We start from the raw sequence: 12,934 nt of genomic DNA, 5'->3' as shown, positions 1-12,934 counted from the left end.
CTTGATTCTGGGGTGTTGGTTGTTTAAGTGTGTTAAGAAGGAGAGGAGTGTATCAGAGCCATGTGGCCAAATAGCGAACATATCATCAACATAGTGAAACATATGGTCGGTTTTTGTGGGGGCAGAGTTTAAGGCTTTCTCTTCAAAAGTCTGCATAAAGACATTGGCCAAGGGTGGAGAGAGTGGTGAACCCATGGCTGTCCCCTCTATTTGTTTGTAGAATTTTCCCTGCCAAACGAAATAGCCTGAGTTTATTGTGAACTGAAATAGGGCTGAGATATCGGGAGGAAATTTAGCTTGGATTAGCCGTAAGGTTTCCTTGAGTGGGACATTTGTGAATAAGGAGGAGACGTCAAAACTGACCATTATGTCAGTATGTTGGAGTATAAGGTTCTTCTATGCTGGCTTTGAAGTGGGCTGAGTTTTTTGATGTGTGATGGTGTGTTGCCAGCATAGTCTGCGAGCGCTTTGGCCAAATGTTTAGCTAATTTGTATGTGGGGGGAATCAATGCCATCCACTATGGGAGGTAATGGCACATTATCTTTATGTATTTTTGGGAGTCCATATAAATGGGGGGGGGGTATAGAGTTAAACGGTTTTCATTTGTTAATAACTTTTACAGGCCAAGAAATGACCTTCTTAAGGAGCCTATGGAGTTTTCTAATTTGTGAGTTGGTGGGATTGTATTCAATGGGGAGGTAAGTAGCCCGATCTAATAATAGAGCATTAAGCTTACCTGTGTAGTCCATATGGTTGAGTACTACAGTGGCATTACCCTTATCCACTTTGGTGATTACCATTTCTTTGTTTTTCTTCATTTCCTGCACAGCTTTATATTCACTATTGGATATCTTGGTTTTTGGTGGTCTTGCTTTGTATTAATTTATATTCTAGTGTACGTTGTGAATTCTTTAAGTTAATTAATAATAATTATTAAATAGCTCTTGACCAGTGCCAAAGCAGCATCTGTCTCCTTTCCATTCAACTCCTTTTCCATACTATAGCTCCCAAATGTCTCCCAAGCTTTTATATCGCTTCTTTTATTCTCTTCTTCTTTATACCTGGGTTATACAGCCTTGTGGCTGTATATCCCAGGTGATCACTTCACATTCACTCTCACCAACTGAGGTAAGATTAGACACTCCATTCACAACCGCATGTCCTCTGAAGATATAAGCAGATCTAAGACTCTTAACCTTTGTGTGCCCTCCATTACATATTGCCTAAGATTGTTGTTTCTTATGAACTTGAGAAATTCATTCTCCTTATTCCCTGATGCTATCTCTTCATTCCAATCAATACTGCCATGACTGAAATCACCCTTCACTTGCTCACTAAGGCAAGTTACCTATTTACTTCTTTGTCTCCACCCTCCACATTCCCTGGCTTGAAGTAACACTCTTATCAAATATTTCAATCTCCACCTCACACCATAATGCTTCAAAACCACATCCACATTTTCCCCCTTATATCTCAGCTTTGTATGGACATAATTTGCACCTATCATCATCATCATTCACTCTCCTTTTTGCCTTTCTTATCAACATGACAAACATCATATCCTTCCATTTCTATTCTAATCAAGATATCATTCTCAACCAACCATAATTCATTTATTACAACTATTTTTGTGGATATAAACTCAACACAACAATTTCATCTCCATTATAGAGGTATAAAAGTCTTTCAACAGTTATGTTGCAAAATTCAGAAGGTATGGTCAGACAAACAAATTACAGATGACTGGAGTAGGGCTCTCAACAGTACCAATCTATAAAAAGGGAAATAAAACTGAATATGAGAATTACAGAAGAATTTCCATACTGAATGTTCCCAGTAAGATTTATTATTATTATTATTATTATTTCATGACACTGTCAGGGAGTCTAAAGACTCATCGAGTGAGGGCAGAAGACTCTGAGACTGTCTCTACCACTCAATCCACAAACTACACCAACACCACCTACTGACCAACACCACCACTTGTATTTCCACAAACAATCGCAAACATCCATGCCCACAGCAGGATTCGAACCCATAGCCAGAGCATTCATGCAAGTATACTTGAGAAACAGCTGAGAAAAATTGTGAAAGATAAGCTTACAGGAAAACAAACTGGATTCAGGACAAACAGGACCAAATTTTCACTTTAAAATAAATAGTTGAGAAATATTGGAATATAACAAGGATCAATATTTAAGTTTTATAGATCAGGGAAAGGCACTTGACAAGATACCAAGAGGAAATCTTTTCAAAACGCTATAGTTATGTGGTGTAAACCAGACAGTGCCACAATGGAATTTGAAGACATTATCTATGCAGTTCACTTTTAGTTCCCATCTAGGAAAAATTGCTGAAAAAGATTTTCCTCTCCACACTCCAAGATTCAGTAGACAAACTAAAAATCATTCCACAAGAACAACTTGATTTTCGCCAATATCATAGCACCACCCAATAAATACATAGATTGAGTATATCACTACAGGATTTAATTGGAAACAACACACTGGAGCTGCATTCCTATACATTGCAAAATCTTTTGACAAAATTTGGCACTATGGACTGTTATTTAATTCATTATTGCTAACTTTCTGTTGAAAATGGTACTGTTAATAAAATCATATCTGACAGACATAAACTAAACTATTTGAACCCAACATCGCATTTTAGCTGGGGTTCCACAAGGATCCATACTGGCCCCGATTCTGTTTTCAACCTATATGGCAGATATTCTGCATAACCCCATGTCATCCATCATGACCCTTTATGCAGATGACTCTGCCGTATTAGCTAATTCACTTCACCATGCCTTGTAACCAAAAAACTGCAAGAAAACCTTCTAAAACTGGAACAATGGTCTGCCATACTACAGATTACAAGTCAACCCCAAGAAGAACATAGTTGTGCTCTTCACTAGGAGATTAGTATCTCCCAAAGGGGGCATCTTTCTGTTTAATACTAAAATTCCATGACAAGCAGAAACCAAATATCTCAGAGTACTCCTAGACAAAAAATGAAACTTCAAGAACCATATTCAGATCATACGAGGATGGTCTGAAAAGTTCTCGGCCTCGACCATAGATGGCAACACTATTGGCAAGATTTTTTTTTCCAAGTTGATACATCTGTCATAAGCATCCATGTGAAATTGCAAGTTATTCTATCAAGTAGTTTGTTTTATATAGCTGCCTGAAACAAAAGTGTTGTCTGTATCCCTTGAAATGGATAAAATTGAGTATCATGCAGTTATAAAATTCTTTGTAAAAGAAGGTTTAATGCCAAAAGAAATTCATTTGAAGTTCATAAACGTTTATGGGCACTCTTCTCCTTTGTTTTCGACAATTAAGAAATGGGCTTGAAGATGATCCATGTGAAGGACGTCCAAAAGTGTAACAACACCAGAAATCATTGATCAAGTGCACGATATGGTATTGGATGACTGGTGAGTCAAAGTGCATGAAATTGCTGAAACTATAGGCATTTCAAAAGAAATTTAGGATATATTCTGCGTGAAGAATTGCAAATGAAAAAGCTTTGCGCATGATGGGCGCTGCACATGCTCATAGCAGATCAAAAATGCACTCGCACGAAAATCTCTGAACAGTGCTTGGAGCATTTTAACAAGAATAAAACTGATTTTGTGCATCTATTTATACTATGGATGAGACTTGGATTCACCATTACATACCAGAATCCAAACAGCAGTCAAAACAGTGGACAGAAGCCAAAGTTTTGCGCCAAAGAAGACAAAGTTGGTTCCATCAGCAGGAAAGGTCATGACATCGGTGTTTTGGGATGCTAAAGGCATTTTGTTTATTAATTATCTTGAAAAGGGTAAAACAATAATGGGAGAATATCATTCCGATCTTTTAAACAGACTAGATGAAAAAATTTGTATGAAAAGACTTGGTTTGCAGAAGAAAAAAAATCATCTTTCATCAGGACAATGCACATGCCCACAAAGGTGTTTTGGCAATGAGAAAATTAAGGGATCTGCACTATGAATTGTTGGAACATCCACCCTATTCCCCAGATTTGGCTCCTCTGGCTTCAATTTCTTCTCAAAACAAACTCTTCCTCGCTGGCTAGCATTTTTTTTCTTCGAATCAAAAGATGATTGCAGCTGTAGAGAGGTATTTGCAGATCTTACTGAGAACCACTACAGGGATGAGATAATGGGGGTGGAGCATCACTGGAATAAATGTATTAGTCTTAAGGGAGATTATGTTGAAAAATAAAAATAATTTTGATATTATAAATTCGTTTTTTCATTGTTAGGCCAAGAACCTTTCAGACCACCCTTGTATGTGCAAAGGTATCTAAAACCATTGCTCAATTCTATCCCCTGATTAACAAAAACAGCAAATTAAACACCAGAAACAAATTGCTTCTCTAATAGATGGTGGTGCATCCTATAATTACACATGCTTCTCCAGCTAGGAGCCATACCTCCAATACTAATATTCTTAAATTCAACGATTACAAAACAAACGTTTACGAATCATAAATGCTCCATGGTTCATCAGAAATGTTCAGATGCATTGGGACACAAATATCCCATATATCTACTCTTTCTTATGTTCTCTAGCAGCAAAGTTCTTCTTGAAAACAACTATGCACCCTAATGAACTGATGCAAGAAACTGCAAACTACAATGAAACAGACCTCTACAAACATAAAAGACCTAAAGCCATCTTAATATTAAGTGAAGATACATAACCTCCATGCCCTCACACAGGGCAAGCTATTAACTCATAAAATTTTTTCCTTTCATTGTATCTATCAATAGATATCAGACAGCAGGGAATATAAAAAACATTCTGCTTCACCCATTGAAGCAGTAACATTCTGCGTGCTGAGTATCACCTCTGGGATTGGCTCCCACTGATGAGACCTCAATAAAGGTTGAAATCGGTCTGGGCAGTGACTCTTCCCATAATACATAGCATTATACATGTCCATAAGGATATGTGCTTTGCATTATGAGATACTAAGGTAAGTGATATGAAGTCATTAAGTTCTTTATATGGGTTGCCCCAGTCCTGAAAATAGTTCAGGTGCAAACTTTTTTGCTTACACTTAAATAAAGGATTAAACCAAGAATATAATTTCTTGGTATCTTTAATTTATAGTATAAACAAGTGGAAAAACTTACTTCAACTGAAGGGCTTTGTTTATACTGACTCAGTGGTTAAATTCTAAACGAATAAGTTCCGGGGCCCTATACAAAATAACCAACTGTATTCACCTTTGAATGCTATTTGGGGAAGCTCCAAACCTCCCTGTCCCTTTCATCACATGTTCCTAATCAGGCAACTGTTGATATTGACTTTATATACACATTCAAAATTGAAACAATTGTTGAATAATAACATAATAATGTAGGCATAATTACCGTAAAGGAAGAAAAGTCACAAAACAGAAAAATGTTCCTACAAAATAACCAATTGTATTTACTTTTGAATGGAATCTACTGGTCAAGTGTCCAGCAAGTCAGCAAATCTTTCCTTTCAAGTGTATTAATATTATCGTTGCAACTAATGGGAATTCTGTGTTTCTGTGGATTCATTACAGACCTCGTTCTCTTCAGAAACTACATGCAAACTGTCATTACAAACTCATTTTGTATTATCACTTTCATCCGAGCTGTTTTTCCATTTAAAGAAGGTACCAATGTACTTATCCATTGTTGAAATAAATACTTACTCGAATATAAGTCGCCCTTGCATATAACTTGCACCCAATTTTACTTTTCAAAAAAAGAAATTAAAAAGTTTCGCACATACCTTGCACATGAAAAAAAGCTTAAATATGTTCACGTTGGGCAATAGTAACTCACTTGCAGTGGTAAACAATACGCCTTCCCCAACAGCCACTATACCACAGAGGCAAGAAAAACAAGTACTTTTATTATGTCAGTGAATAAGGTATGAGTAGTATGTGTAATATATTTCTCAGCAAACAGTGCAATTAGAGAACTGGGATAAAAACGACACTAATTAATGAATCTCATGTCCCCTCATACAGAAACTATGCTGTATATACTCAAGCAAAACCAATGTTGCACTGACAAATACAGTATCTAACCAAAAACTATTGTTATTAGATGTGCGAGTTGCCTGCCCCAAAGCAGCAATAAAATTCAACCGAACATGTTAAAATTCATAAACGTGTTAAAACTAAGAAATATATATATATATATATATATATATATATATAGTGAATGTTTTTATGGCAGTTTCACATATGGAATTTGGTTGAAGAGAGTTAGCATTTAAACTCAATTGTCGGCCATGGTTTTATCTTTCAGTTGCGCGATCTTTTGTTAATACTGCACCAATCATGTGCATGCCTTAATAACCTGCCATTGCTGTATGTTCTGCATTAGGCTTAATTACTGTAAAAGGAGAAAAGTAACAAAACAGAAAATTGTTCCAGGTCCGGTGCATAAAAAAGTTCTGGGTGAATTTAACCACTGTACTGACTGAACTAGGAAGTCTCCATTATTATTATTAACAGTGTTAGTATGTGATTTCCATGCACGTGTGCACGTACGCCAGTTATATAGGATAAATTTTACTCAGATTTGGTCTTTAAAATTTTTACAAAAATTTCTTGAACAGTTCCAGTATTCAGTTCAACTATATTTGGGACAACAAAGGAAAAAAACATGCAGGAATTATATATTACAACAACTCTATGCAGTTTAGTCCCAACTGGATCACTTTCATTATGACATTTTTGTAAAGAATGTCATAATGAAAGTGATAAAGAAGCTTCAAAATGATATTATTAGTTATGTTCTGACTGGATGAAATTTAATGAAATTTTATGGTTAAGTCTATATTAAAATTGCCATTTGATTTCAATCTGATTATTGTGAAAAAATTGGTTAGAACAAAATTTGCTATCTAGAGATAAATCACTATGAACACAATGAAGCAGTAGGTATACTTACAGAAAAAGTGTTCTCAACTACAACAAAATAATTATTGTCTCACTGACTACTTACATATGTTGTGTTTATCTTGAGTAATATTATTTATTGTTACTGAACATGTTTGAACAATAGTTTGCAAGAAATTACTTTTCTGATGAATTATGAAAGAATTCATCAAAACATTTCCACGAATTGATTTTTTGATCAATTGAATTTGCGACGAATTGTCATGCGATGAACTGTGGTTAGGTGAATAGTTTATTCAATAAATTACATTTCTGATGAATTGCCATTCATCAAATTTTTGTTCAATGAATTGTTATTCAACAAATTGCTTTTTCAATGAACTGCCATTCGATGAATTACTATTCAGTAAACTGCCTTTCGATTAACTGTTTTTGGTGAAGTTTCATGGAACCCATCTATTTAGCAGAGGCAGATTAAAGGTTTGAAAGTAACTAAGTAAAATTCTTTGCTCTTGAAATGCTAAATAAGTGATGTATTTGCCATATGGCCAAAGGAGGGGAGAGTTCCTTTATTACATCAAGAATATCTATTAGTGGTAAATTAATAAAGATGTGATATCAAAACTAACCATTATGTTTGAGTTTTTAAGGACACAATTTTTTACTGAAGAATTGAAATGAACAGCATTTTCTTTTATAAAAGTAGAGGTGCTACTTTTGAGAGAAGCAAGTGACTAAACTAACTGCCAGCCAAATTTGTAAGTGGGACTGTCGATACTATCATAGGGCATAAGGCATATTGGATATATGAATTTTAGGGTTCTCATAAATACAGGTTGGTTTAACATGAATAGGTTTTAATTCATTTCTGATTAGAGCAAGAACGTTTTTCTTTTGAGACATAGTGGGGTCTCAATCTATAATTTGGTAAGTAGAATTATCATCTAGAAATGCACTCGTAAACATCTTTGCATAATTTTTTTTTTTTTTTTTGTTGGATATAATTCATCTCTTTTTAACAGTATTACAACACCCAAGCTTCTCTACAAGGTCTGTAGCACATCAGTGTGTGGACAAGTGGTGAAGGATAAAAAAGAAACTTTGATAAAAACAGTTGGTGGTTGTAGTCCTTGGGAAAAACAGTATAAGAATGGCTGTTCCAAAAAACAGATACAGACAGACAGAATGAAAGAAGAGGATGGAAGTTGGTTCACTAATTTTTAAACTGAACTATGTATGGATGTTGATCAACAGCTTCTTGTGCTTCTCTATGCATAGAGGAATGATAATGACCAGTTCCAGATAACCATATCCATGAAAATACCTACTGAAAAGGCATAAGCCTAGAATAGTTATTATAAGGCAACTGGGATGAGTCTACAAAAATGGAATCACCTATTAACCAGATTAAGATCATCATCAAACATTTTCTAAAGAACATCAACACTGCTAACTTTCAAGAGTATCATCTCAATAACTGCACTCACTACACATGCACTCCCTTGCTTCATAGCAGTCATGCACTCTTTATTTTATGCCAATTACTTTCTTTCCATCCATGAGTGGCAATATTCATTATCAGTTTGGAAAATAAAATGAAAACTTACCTATTAACAGCAAATGTAAATGCTAAATTTGATACGGTATTGACTTGTCTTGATGGTGCTAGAATAATCCTGAAATTCAACTAGAGAATTAAAAAAAAAGTTATTTCACTTACATTATTTCTAAAGAAATAAGATTGCCATTTGTAAAGAAAATATATAAGATTAAATTATGCATCAGAATTACTGTTAATGAGAAAAATAATTTCCTTCTAACAATGGCAAAAACATCTTATATAATTACAATGTAATGGAATATGAAGGAATAGCAAATTCATTAAAGAAAGCATAGATAAACAGAACATGAAACAGGAAGTCAAGTAATAGATAAACTCATCTAGAAGATGGAACAAAATGTAAAAAAATGTGCAGTAAAGAGTTTCAGAAAATGTTTTAAACTGTAAACAGTGCACAGGAAAGTTTTTTGATTGTTTGTACAATGTAATGAGTAGTAGCAAGGCTTATACGTTGGTTAGACATAACTGGTAATTAGTTTACGGAATTAACAACGCAAATGAAGTATATTAATTAAAGGTAACTTTAATGAATCACTTCTATATTTCGGCAACGTCACATTGCCATCTTCAGGAACATAAAGATATGGTATGTGCACTCAGGAACTAACACAAAGCAAATGAGGAAGAAAGCAAGAAACTAATATTGTTCCTAAAGTCCTAATGGTGCCCTCTTGCAGGCTAATTTGGTAGTCTTGGCAGTTGGGCTGAAGTTCTCATAATGAAAGTCTCCCAAATTTGGGGCAGTTTCATGCACCCAAATTTGTTGAGGTTACGAACGTTTTTTAGAGCTGCTGAAGATTCTTTGAATAATCTTTCGTATTTAAACTTGCCGCGATGAATTATTTTTGTTTTCTTCCAACGAATTTTATGGTGGGTATCTAAGGCATGGTCTGCCAGCCCAGAGCAGCTGTACTGGTGAAACCAGATGTAGTCTTGGTGTTCTGAAATCCTGATATCTGTTGTTCTGCCTGTTTGGCCAAAGTAGGACAATTTGCAGCTGCAAGGGACCTGGTATACACCAGGTAGGTCTAGGGGAAGTGGTTGGTCTTTGGTAGAGCAGATAAGGGATGCCAACTTTTTGTATGGTATGTAACAGGAAGTAAGGTCATATTTTTTGAGGATATTGGTTATTTTTTCAGAGGTGCCCTGGATGTAGGGGATGGTGATAGACTTGGTGTAATCTTTATTGTGGAGGGGGGTTGTGGTTTACAGGTTTTAGTATTTTTTGGATTTTTTTGGGGTTATAGCCATTGGCTAAGAAAGTGTTGAGGATGTGGTTTAGTTCAATAGTCAGGGCCTTGTCATCTGAGCAGATACCTTAGATACCCACCATAAAATTCGTTGGAAGAAAACAAAAATAATTCATCGCGGCAAGTTTAAATACGAAAGATTATTCAAAGAATCTTCAGCAGCTCTAAAAAACGTTCCTAACCTCAACAAATTTGGGTGCATGAAACTGTCCCAAATTTGGGAGACTTTCATTATGAGAACTACAGCCCAACTGCCAAGACTACCAAATTAGTCCGCAAGAGGGCACCATTAGGACTTTAGGAACAATATTAGTTTCTTGCTTTCTTCCTCATTTGCTTTGTGTTAGTTCCTGAGTGCACATACCATATCTTTATGTTCCTGAAGATGGCAATGTGACGTTGCCGAAATATAGAAGTGATTCATTAAAGTTACCTTTAATTAATATACTTTATTTGCGTTGTTAATTCCGTAAACTAATTACCAATAATGAGTAATACTAAAAATATTTATGAAGTTTCTTTAAAAATGGTAATGGTTTCCTATTTATAATGTCATGTTACAAAAAGATTTTAGCAATAAAATCAGGAATACCTGAGTATAAATAGAGACATAATATAAGGTTAGAATTTAACAAAATTGCACTAAAAAGTGAATAAATATTAAGTATCAATACATATACTAAGGTTTATTTAGAAATATGGAAAGATAAACAGATGATAGCCAATCTATGGGATGCTTGAAGTTGAAAGTAGCACCAATTATTATTATTATGTAACACCTCCAGGGAGTCCAAAGACTCATCGAAAGAGGGCACCCACTCTATAACTCTCCGTCTCCACCAGCTGCAACTACTTTCATCATTTATACCAACGGCATCTACTGCCAACCATCACCACTAGTATTTTTACAGACAATCACAAACATCCATGCCCACAGTGGGATTCGAACCCACAGCCTTTTGGCTGGAGAGCAGATATGCTAACCACTTGGCCAACCAGGACAGCAAATTAAGTCAGATAACTTTAGGATAAAGAAAACTGGCTTATAAAGAGACTATTTCAGTTGGTATACTGGAATAAAGAAGATTTAAGTAAGAAACCCTGAGAGAAGAACCTCAAGACAACAAAAGGAAAGAGCAAAAAATTCAACTGAAAGAAAACAATTATGGAAGGAGGAAGGGGGGAAGGGAAAGAAAGAATCAAAATAAGTAAAAAAGAAGCAAAAAGTAAAATATTTGGTAAAAGAGAGAGGAAGAGTAGCATTTATCTAGTGTTTGGGTCATGCAAAGTATTTCAAGTTTATGCTACAGTAGTTGGGAAAGGTAATATGGTGGAGGAACGAGGAAGGGTAAAGAATTGGTCCTTTTTAGGACTTCCAGGGTAGTGCCACCGTAGCGCAATTGGAAGAATGACGGTACATTGCGCCCTTCGATTGGAAAAGGCCTGAGTGCGATTCCTGTCGTGATGGGAGGTATCTTTATATGGACTTTTTCAATTGAAGGTGAGTTAGCCAATCTCATACCAAGGTAGCAGGGTTTTTTCTCCCAGAAACTCGGGTTTTTCATCCTGCATACAGACAAATCGGCCCTTCAGAACACAAACAATTTACAGACAAAAAAATACTTGTGGTGGTGGGTGGGAGATGGCGCTGACATGGTTGATTGGTAGTAGAGGTTCGGTAGTGGTGGAGACGGAGAACTGTGCAGTGGGTGTCATCCAGCAATGAGTCTTTGGACTCCTTGGAGGTGTCACAAATAATAATAATAATAGAAAGGCAATAGAACAATGGAGGAGAGAGAAAAGAGCATAAACATTAGATTCCTTTATATACAGATATCAAACAGTTCTAGCAATCATTGGTTGTTTGTCCAGAGCTGTGCAAGGACAGCAGATTATCATCAGTTTCATTATATATATATATATATATATATATATATATATATATATATATATATATATAAAATACAGACCCAAAATACTACCAGAATCACTCTTAAGCACTTTCATATCTGCAATTAATGAACATAGATCATAATGTTCAATTGCTCATAAATAAAAGTGCTTAAGAGTGATTCTGGTAGTATTTTAGGTTATAACCAAAGCGACTACAGATTTGGCAACTACATTCCAGTGGACACTTCCCAAACACTACAAAGTGAGTTTACTGTCAAATAATAAAATTAACTAGAAAGACTTCTAAGTGAATTAAGTATAATTAAGATATTTAAAAACCCTTAACTTCCAGATCCTGACTAACAATAGATTCACCTATATACATATATCGAACAATTCTATTCAACCCATGGTTTCAAAGCTGTTCAAGGACAACAGATTCTCGCTATCATTTCCATCAACAAAGTAACAAACATTAAATATTACATTCAGAATTTAGAAAAAGTGCTCTATGGGTTCAAATGCCACATGGACATGAATGCTTTTAGAGTGTTAGATGAATTTTCACTGTGTGGTGTGAGACCACTGCTCTGCTGATTGGAGGCTGAAGTGGTTTGAAAAGGTTCCATGTTTGGTCTAAAAAGCAGTCTAATATACAAAATAAACAAAAATAAAAAACGATGAAAAAAATCCTCGTCTTTCCCACAGTACCATACCATTGGTTTATAACATTTTGTTTGAGGGAGACAGAAAAAAAAAAAAAAATCACCCCAATTATACTAAATTCTTCATTCTCTCAATCCTTTCCTCTAATCAGTAATCTTGCTACATTCCTCTCCTTTCCTTTTCTTCCTTCCTTCCTCTTTCTATTCCCCCCCCCCCATCCAATTGGCATCTCTTGACTATATAGGTAATTTCTGGTGTGGTAGTCATCTCTGAATATCATCAAGAATTTAATAATTCTATCTGTTAATGTCATAAGTACTTTTTCCACATAACTCATCAGAGCAATTCTATTTTTTTAGGAAATGACAACCTAAATCCAAATTATTAATTATAAAAACTTTAATAACTACCTACATTTTGGCAATGTTACATTGCTGTCTTCGAGAATTACAAAACAATGACATGCACATGCCGGCACTCACACTAAGCAGTTGAGGATGTGATTTAGTTCAGTGTTTAGGGCCAAGTCGTTTGAACAGATTAGTTTAGCCCTGTTGTATAGTGTTTTCACCACTCCATATTGTTGTGAGGGGGGGG

At 35.4% G+C, this 12,934-nt stretch overlaps 1 protein-coding gene across 3 annotated transcripts in view; it reads right to left on the bottom strand.

Moving 5' to 3' along the window:
* LOC150100462 (integrin alpha-PS2-like) overlaps nt 1-12,934 on the bottom strand; it is a 511,813-nt gene that overhangs the window by 122,375 nt on the left and 376,504 nt on the right. For all 3 annotated transcript variants that reach the window (XR_016549302.1, XM_090403279.1, XM_090403280.1), the window contains exon 22: nt 8,515-8,594. Coding sequence is in view for 2 of the 3 variants with exons in the window: in XM_090403279.1 (XP_090259405.1) it covers nt 8,515-8,594 (80 nt within the window). In the remaining variant the exon portion in view is untranslated. The remainder of the gene's footprint in view (nt 1-8,514; nt 8,595-12,934) is intronic.

This window comes from Typopeltis vanoorti, chromosome 13, assembly GCF_054136105.1.
Source record: "Typopeltis vanoorti isolate ZY-2024b chromosome 13, IOZ_Tvanoo_1.0, whole genome shotgun sequence".
Classification (NCBI taxonomy): domain Eukaryota; kingdom Metazoa; phylum Arthropoda; class Arachnida; order Uropygi; family Thelyphonidae; genus Typopeltis; species Typopeltis vanoorti.
This window is presented reverse-complemented; position numbering and strand designations above follow the sequence as displayed.